General features: G+C 43.8%; 1 protein-coding gene across 1 annotated transcript; it reads right to left on the bottom strand.

Moving 5' to 3' along the window:
* Window positions 1-403: 403 nt before the first annotated feature.
* On the bottom strand, window positions 404-3059 carry LOC105099247 (melanoma-associated antigen B16). Its single transcript, XM_031446502.2, has 3 exons — window positions 2954-3059; window positions 2497-2572; window positions 404-1513 (listed from the first exon to the last, which is right to left on the bottom strand). Exon 3 carries the CDS (start codon window positions 1445-1447, stop codon window positions 404-406), a length of 1044 nt encoding a protein of 347 aa, XP_031302362.1. The 5' UTR covers window positions 1448-1513; window positions 2497-2572; window positions 2954-3059.
* Between the last annotated feature and the right edge of the window lie 5759 nt (window positions 3060-8818).

An 8818-nucleotide genomic window follows, 5' to 3' on the forward strand; every position in this document is an offset into this window, starting at 1 on the left:
CTTTTAGGGTTTTATTTCTTGATCCCAACTATTTTACTGCTGAGTTCTTCGACAGCTGCAAAGAAATGCCTACTTGAATCTCATGTTATCTTTTCCAGATCACACAAGCGGATGGTCAGTTTTACAATTTGTTTCATAAACAAACAGAACTTGTATTCTTTAATTCCATAAATAACAATAAATGTATGACCAGTATCATTCAGAAACTTAGATTATGAAGCTAATGAAATGTCACATTAAAAGGAACATTTAAAAACTAACTGCCCCAAAAGAGAAACCTCTGTGTTAACCATATAGGAAAGATGCTGCACACTGTTTTCCCTACAGCTTCACCCCAGCCCTCCATTACTTAGAAAGCTGACTTCTCTTCAATGACAAACTGAAGAGTATGATTCAGACCTCACTAGGGGTGGGAAGAGCTGCTGGGTCTGGCACTGGAGTGCGCCCTGGCCTCGGCAGCTGTGCCAGCCCTGGTTGTAACTCTAGCTCGGGCTCTTTCTGCTTCATTTCTCAAAGCCTCCTCATAATGGGATGGGAAGCAAGTAGGGTCAGACTCATGAATCTTGGTCAAGAACTCCAGCAATTTCATCTTGCTGACTTCAGCATGAGCTCTTGGACCCCACAGGAATTCATAGCATGGAGGATCACTGTTGGGCACCCGCTGGTAATCCAGGTACCTTTCTCGCACTAAATCTTTGGTAATGAACTTCCTGGGCTCCCCAAAAATGAAATGCTTCCTCCCAGAATATAAGCCCATCATATTCAGCACTTCCCAGATTTCCTCCTCAGTGGCGCGATTGCCCTTCATGAAAATCACGCCCAGGATCGTTACCAGGATGCTGGTCCTAGGCATGCCCTCGTAACCACTGGGCCTCGCATCATAGGTGAGGTCTAGTACGTTGACGAGGGCATAGCTGTGGCTGCTAGGATCCACTTCCTTTATATCAACACCAAAGACCAGCTCCATGTGCTCAGAGGTTCTCCTAAGGATCTCAAGGAAATCATTCTTACACTCTTTGATAACATCACCAATCATATCTGCCTTTGTGACTGGCTCTCTCATTTGATACTTTTGCAGCAGGAACTGCACCAATAAAATCATCTTCTCATCTAGAGGATCTACGGGCAAGTTCTCAGTGTCAGACAGAGGCTTTGAAGAAGCTGAACTCGCCTCCTTTTCTTGCCTGCTGGAGCACTCATCTGATTTACTTGATGAGATGGCTCCGGTGACAGTGTCAGATGAAGAGGCACCCTGAGGACTCTGGGAAGTACTGGGTGCCCCAGCAGCCAAAGCCTCCTCCAGGTTTCCAGGCATTAGAGGATGGGAGGAGGAGGGAGAGGTCTCCTCCAAAGCCTTGGAGACCTGTGCAGCCTCCAGGCCCTGGGGCTCACAGTGGGTGTGATGTTGTTCCTGTGTGCAATGTGGAATCTTCTGACCCTGAGACATGCTCACTCTGGTCAGTGGTAGCACGGAGGAATGTGGGCAGGAGGTTGGATAATAGAGGACCACAACCTAGGGAGAAAGGAGGATGTGAATGGCCTTATCTGATAAACTCAACTGTGGCAACTCCAACAGAGTGCCTCCACCCGTCTTTTCCTGAGGGCAGTAATCTAGAGCCTCACAGGTCTCCAGTCCTGACCTGTAGGAAGCTGAAACAGGATGCAGCCAGTCAAGCCAGCCCAAGGCTTCCCAGAGCTGGTAACAGGGCAGTGGGAGGTGGTTAAGCTCTATAGGATCCATTGTGCTTGGGGGTGGGTGGTCATCTGTCTTTGTTCAGAATCCTCACTGTGATCTGAGATTCCTCCCTCTACTGACCCAAGGATTATCACCTCAGAAAGAGGTTTTAATCTCCTTGAGACACTCTAGTTAAAAAGAAGCGAGGAGGTACCTCAGGCTGACAGCTCTTTGCAGAGCCTCTCAGCCAGGAAAGTCACAGTGGAGACAGATGGTGCAGGATGGATGTGAGGGGTCCCTCACTGGGCCATACCTGCCTGGGCCTCCCAGAGATGACAAAGGAGGGCTTCTGTCTGTTGGGCTCTGTTGTTCTGATGTGTATGATCCCCTTAATCCTCACTCAGAGTCTTCACTTTGACCTTTACAGAGACTGAGATACCTCTCTGCTAACTGGCGACAACAGCCCTCAGATTCCCAAAGCCAAAATCAGAAAGCACCGAAGTCTGACAAGTATTCCAAGGCCTACCTAGTCTGACAACAGGGACATGGCTCTGTGGCGCCCCCACTATTCTTGAGTGAACCCCTTAGTCCTTGCTCAGCATCTCACTTTGATTCCTGCCAGAGCCTGGGACTCTTCTCTCTGACTACCTGGGGCTATATCTGTCAGACCAATATGGTCATCATCCTCACACTCCCCAGGCAAAAGTCAGATGAAGTCATTCCTGGCCACCCCCTCCCCTTCCTGGGACTGACAACAGAGATCTGAGGGGCCTTCTCCATTCTGGGGAAGAGATTTCTTCAGTCCCCATTCAGCATCTTACCTTGACTCCTGGCAGAGTCTGGGACTCCTCCCTCTGCTCACTGGAGACAGCACTTCTCAGAGCAGGCCTCACCTCTCTACAAATCCAAGGTAGAAGTTAGGAAGCAACTCAGTGTAACAGCTATTTTGGGGCCCCCTGGAGCTGACAGCAAGGACTATGCCCTTATCTAGAAGAGTTCTCTGTTGTGAGGTAAATAGTCCCATCAGTCCCCACTCAAGAGTCCTTTGCTGAAAGTTGGCAGGGCCTGCCATTCTTCCTTCTGCAGAACTGAGGCCTGCGCTCTCAGAACAAGGTACTAACCATGCTCAGATTCTTCAGGCAGTCAGTGGATGCCAATTCCAGCTATCCCTGCCCAGCATCTCCCAGGGATAACAACAAATGCGGGGGTCTGCAAATGCCCCTTCATGGGGGGTGGGGGTGGGCAGTGCATGTTCTGAGCATGCACTGAGCATCTTACCTTGACTCTAGTAGAGGCCAAAACCCCTGTTGACTGGAGGCTGCAACCCTCACACCAAGGCTTTCACCTCCCTGAGATTCCTGAAGCAAAATTCAGAGGATGTGACTTCCAGCCATGCTCTCCCCACCTCCGACACAGGGCTGACAACAGAACTCTGACGAGCCCCTCCAATCAGGAGGAGGGGTCCTCTCAGTCCTCACTCAGCATCTTACCTTCACTCCTGGCAGGATCTGGGACTCCTCCCTCTGCTCACCTAAGGCGGCAGTCCTCAGAACAGGCCTCACCTCCTTGCAAACCCAAGGTAGAAGTTAAGGGACAAAAGGGTCTGACAGTTATTCTGAGGGCTGTCACAGGGTCTGTGCTCTTATCTGTGGGACTGCCTCTGTTGTGAAGTGGGTGGTCGCCCCAATTCTCACTCAGCGTCTTACCTTGAAACTGGCAGGGCCTAGGACTCCTCTCTGCTAAAATTAGGCCTCCTCTCTCCTAAAATTAGGCCTCCTCTCTCAGACCAGAGCACTCACCATCCTTAGGCTTCTAAGGCAAAAGTCAGGGGAAGCCACTCCCCCCAACCCAGCTCCTCCCAGATCTCACAAAATTGTTGCCAGCAACCCTCTCCTGCCTGGGGCGGGTGGTCACCTCAGTTATCACTCAGCATCTTACCTTGACTCCGAGCAGGGTCTGGGACTCCTCTGTTTACTTGAGGCAGCAGTCCTTAGAACAGGCCTCACTTTCCTGCAAATCCAAGATGGAAGTCAGGGAACTGGCACTTATTTTCAGGGCTCCCAGGGCTGGAGCTGGGGCCGCACTCTTACCGGCAGAAGCCCTCCTATTCTGTGAAGCTGGTCGTCTCATTTTCCCTCCCTCATCTTAACACTCTCCAGTGCCGGAGCCCCTTCCAGACCGCCGCTGACTTGTGGCCACGCCCCTCGGACCCAGGCCCTTGCCGCTGGCTCGCCGCTGATTCCCGAGGCTGGAGTCAGTTATTCCACGGGCTCCCCGGAATGACAAAAGGTACGGGGCTTTACTCACCGGGACTCCCTCTCTTCTCGGGTAGTTGGGTCCCTCTTTCAGTGTTCTCACCTTAACACTTGACCAGACCTAGGCCTCCTCCTTCCGCGGAACGAGGCCTCAGCTTCCGTTACAGGCCTTCGCCAACGGCACTCCGGGGCGGAAGTCAGGGGACGTCACTTCCGCTTGGGCTCACCGTTGCCTCCTCCCCCTACGCTCCGTAGTGCCACTTCTCCTAGGGCGGAAGTAAGGTTCCTTACAGTCTAAGGTATTTAACCCATTCGGTGTCTTCACCCAGAATCCCTCACCCGTTAGACTCCCAAGAAGATGAAGTCGGAGGGAGCCTCGGTCTGATAGTTATTATGGAGCTTCCCCCTCACCACCCCCACAACAATGGTAGTGGAACCTTCGGAGCACCCTCCATTCTGGAGTTGGTGGTACCCTCCGTTCTGGCCCAGTGTCTTACCAGGGCCTTACGCAGCCTGGGACTCCTCCCTCTGTTAACCGGAGGCTGCACCTCCTCAACTTAAAGCCCACACTGCCTTTAGACTCTTGAGGCTAAAATCACTGAATGCTATTTCTAGCCACTTCTGCTGGGAGTCTTCCAGGTCTGACAGCAGGGGCAGGCTCTGTGGGGTCCCTGTTCTGGGATAAGTGGTTCCCACAGTCCTCACTTAGCGTCCATACCTTGGCTCCACTCTTTTTGATTAATTACTTCCTCGACAATGCCACCTTCCTGCCAATCTCTATGCATTTGCCCCAGTGTGACTCTCATAAAGACTGAGTCCAAGTTCCAGGCTAGATGCTGGGTGGTGAAGCTGCAGCACGGTACACACACACACACCTTCCCATTGGGTCCCTTCTCCAGCCAGCTGGAAACGTTCTTTCCTAAAAGACTTTCTTTCTACAGGAAAGAGCCTTGTATAGACAAATTGTTAAAGGGTCTTGCCACTCCCGTTGGAAACACTGTATCACTTTATATAATCATACACTGGAGGAGTTCTAAGAGCCAGCATGGGCCCACGAGGTTAGAGTGTGCCTCCTGACTTCTAATCACTGGATAAATATTTGAAATAGTTAAGCAGGAAAGAACCTCAGAAATTGTCATTTTATAGATAAGGATCTTTGAGCACAGGGAGGTTAAGAGTGTTTTGCAAATGATATGCTACTGATCAGAGTTAAAGTACTGACATGGTGCTCTATGACTGTGTTCTCACTGCACACATTTCAAACAATACAGTCAGCACAAAATTCTGCCTTGCCTTTTCAATCCTCTCTGTTACCTGCACTACCATATAACCTTATTATGAATTAAGTTTGCATTATAATTGTGCATTTGATTTATATAAATAAATTTATGTAAATTGCATAAATGTAATAAAGTACATATTGTTTTGCCATTTGCTTTTTCCTGCAATTAATAATCCATCCTATATAGTGGATTTATATAGATACAAATATCCATTCTATATAGTATCTATATTTCTAGACTTTATAAGTGGCCTATATGTAAATCTGCCATTTTTCTTTTACTGAAAAAGTAAAATAGATGGTTACCTCTATAATTAAAACTCATACATATCTGTCTTCAAATATATTCATGAAGGGAAAGAGTGTGGAGATACATAATTAGTATGCTAGCTATCACTCGTGAGAATTTGTTGGCCATTCTTTCCATGAGTCATGAGAAATGTGAGAAACAAATAAATTAAAAGATTGAGTTCTGCAATGCTATGCCTTTCTGTCTTTTATAGACTTACCTCTCCATTTTGATTTCTTGACCTGCAAGGTCAGTCCATAAAGCTTCATTGATCACAGTGATAAAATATTCAGTAGTGTATTGTGAAACAGATGCAAAACACAATAACCTAATCATGATGTCCCATGGCCCAAAGACTCCAACACAAGGTCCAGCGAGGGACTTTTCATTTGCTCTTTGAGAGCTTATGATTTTATTGCTATGCTGTCTATGAATAAAATGGTTTCATCACCTAATCCATCTTGCTATGGAATCACTTTAAAGACCTTTAGATTTATTTTGTTCATTTACATTCCTTTTCTGTGACTGGAATGGGAGAATAAAGAATCCACCTTTTATGCCTTGATTTCATTCTTTTTATCCACTCTCATGTGCTTTATTATTAGCATAAAATAGATTTAATTCCTCTATTTCTTACATGTTTGGGGTTTGAAGGAAGAGATTATTCATGGAGTAAGTGGAATTAATGCCATCTAGGATTGTAATGCTTACTTCTTCATTTTTTCCAATATTTGAATCTATGCTATGTCTCATTTTAAAACAAAGGTACTTTAAGATGGGTAAAATTATGAATTATTCTGTTTAATATGATGTTTTAATAGCACATTAAAGACTTAAGATTGACAATGGCCATGCTATACATTGTCAAAAAGCTGAAATAGAAATATTTTTCTTTAAATGTAACAAGTGGATTTTTAATCACAGTTTTAAGATGTTCACTTGTTCTATAAAATTTGACAGTTGTTATTGGGAATCTGCTCTATTGAGAAAAGTAAATTAAAGCATCAAACTACTTTCTCTCGGTTACTGAGATTAAGATAAAATGTCAAAACATGGACTCTGTGCATATAGCCTGTTGTTTAAACAGACTATGATTGTTTTGTATCATAAAATGGCCTAATATGTGCTATATTTGATATGCACATGCTACCTGGATAAATAACACTCGTCTTTCAAGGAAAAAAGCTGTTATCCAAATACAAGCATACCTTGGATATATTATGGGTTCAGTTCCACCCAATAGACCACTGTAATAAACCAAATATTGTAATAAAGTGAGTCACAAGAATTTGAGGGTTTCCCAGTGCATATAAAAGTTTTTTTTACACTACACTGTAGTCAAGTGTGCAATAGCATTATGTCTTAAAAAAAAAGTACATACCTTAATTAAAAATACCTTAATGCTAAAGAATGCCAAAACAATTACAATAGTAACATCAAAGTTCACTGAACACAGATGACCATAACAAATAGAATAATAACGAAGTTGAAATACTGCAAGACTTACCAAAATGTCACACACACAGACACAAAGTGAGCAAGTGCCATTAGAAAAATGGAAATGGACCTGAAATATTTGCCTGACACAGGGTTATAAAAACACTTCAGTTTATAAAAAAACATAGTATCTGTGAAGTATAATAAAGCAAAGCGCAATAAAACAAGATATATCTGTAGATTAAATGACTTAGCCAAGGTCACAAAACAAATTACACACATTTGGCTGATTAAATAATCATTTCAAATGATTGATTTTAATTCCATGTTCATAATGTAACCTAAAAATTTCATTAAAGAATACATTCCCCCCATCCTGTGGTTAAAATCTAGGTGAACTTACAGTGAGATAGATACATAATTTGTATCATAATATAGATGTCTCAAGTCAAGGTCTCCAAGAAGCAGACCCTGAAAGGAAATTTGTGTGGTAGTGATTTAGTAAAGAACTGTGCCCAGGGTAAAACCAGTAAGTGGAGGCAGCAAAACAGAAAAGAAGAAACCAAACAAAGATACAATTTTAGGTGAAGTCTCAGCCTGATCTATGGAAAGATCTGGAGCATAAGTTGAACCTCAGAGTTTGTCTTATCTTGTGGCAAAGGAACTGAGCTTTTAAACTCCCACAGTCATTAGCTCTGCATCACTCTAGGATTGTGGGATGGTGGGGAAGTGAGGCATGGGGACTCCAAGACATTTCAGACTCTGCTCAAGCCAGTGTCCAAGTGCAATCCTTTCAAGGTCAAAGGTACAAGTGTTTAGTAGCATAAGATGCAGAAACTAGGAGATAAGCATACACAGTTGGGAAAAGGGATATGAGAGGATCATGACTGGACACCAACAGTGCCTGCAACTTGTTATTGTGGGGGTGGGGGGGGACACTGGACTTTAGAGACAGAATTACATGTTCAAGTTCTGGCCCTGCTCATCAGGCATAACCTTGGGCAAGTGACTTGGGCAATCTCTTACACAGATGTTTGTGAATAAATCCTTTTCATTTTTATTCCCAGACTCTAGTGTAATGCCTGGCACACAGTTGGCATTTAGGAAAAGAGGGTTTAATAAATAAAACTACTAAAGCTATTTCTATATAGCTTTAGTAGGATTCAGCTTGTTGGGTTTTATTGTTATTGTTACTTCTTTATTTTGATTTTTCTCCCTTTTCATTGCACACAACTTCACTTAATTCACATCTTACTAGAACACTAATTATCTTTACCCCAGGATTAACTCTAGGATTAATTTCCACATCATAAATTCACATCATATATATATATTATGTATACACTATTGTGTGTGTGTGTGTGTGTGTATGTATTTATATATATTGAGGTGACTTAGCAACAAGTTTTCCACTAGTCAAGAAAGAGCCTAAGGTGTTTTCCTGCTCTAATCAACTAGCAAGCAAATTTGAATTCTGGACCTTTGATTAAGTTCCCCTGGAAGGGTATTAAGAAAAAATTAAAAATAAATTTGATTAGCTAATTATTCTATTTTTAAAATTTTATCTTATTCAGTTATAGTCAGTTTACAATGTTGTGTCAATTCCAGTGTAGAGCACAATTTTTCAGTTATACATGAACATACTTATATTCATTGTCACATTCTTTTTCACCATGAGCTACTACAAGATCTTGTATATATTTCCCTGTGCTATACAGTATAATCTTGTTTATCTATTCTGCATATGCCTGTCAGTATCTACAAATTTTGAACTCCCAGTCTGTCCTTTCCTACCCCCCTCCCCCCGGGCAACCACAAGTCTGTATTCTATGTCTGTGAGTCTGTTTCTGTTTTGTATTTATGTTCCTTTGTCTTTCTCT

This window comes from Camelus dromedarius, chromosome X, assembly GCF_036321535.1.
Source record: "Camelus dromedarius isolate mCamDro1 chromosome X, mCamDro1.pat, whole genome shotgun sequence".
NCBI lineage: Eukaryota > Metazoa > Chordata > Mammalia > Artiodactyla > Camelidae > Camelus > Camelus dromedarius.

Excerpts from the sequence above, each read along its gene's own strand:
- LOC105099247 (XM_031446502.2), bottom strand. The coding sequence starts at position 1,447 with ATGTCTCAGGGTCAGAAGATTCCACATTGCACACAGGAACAACATCAC.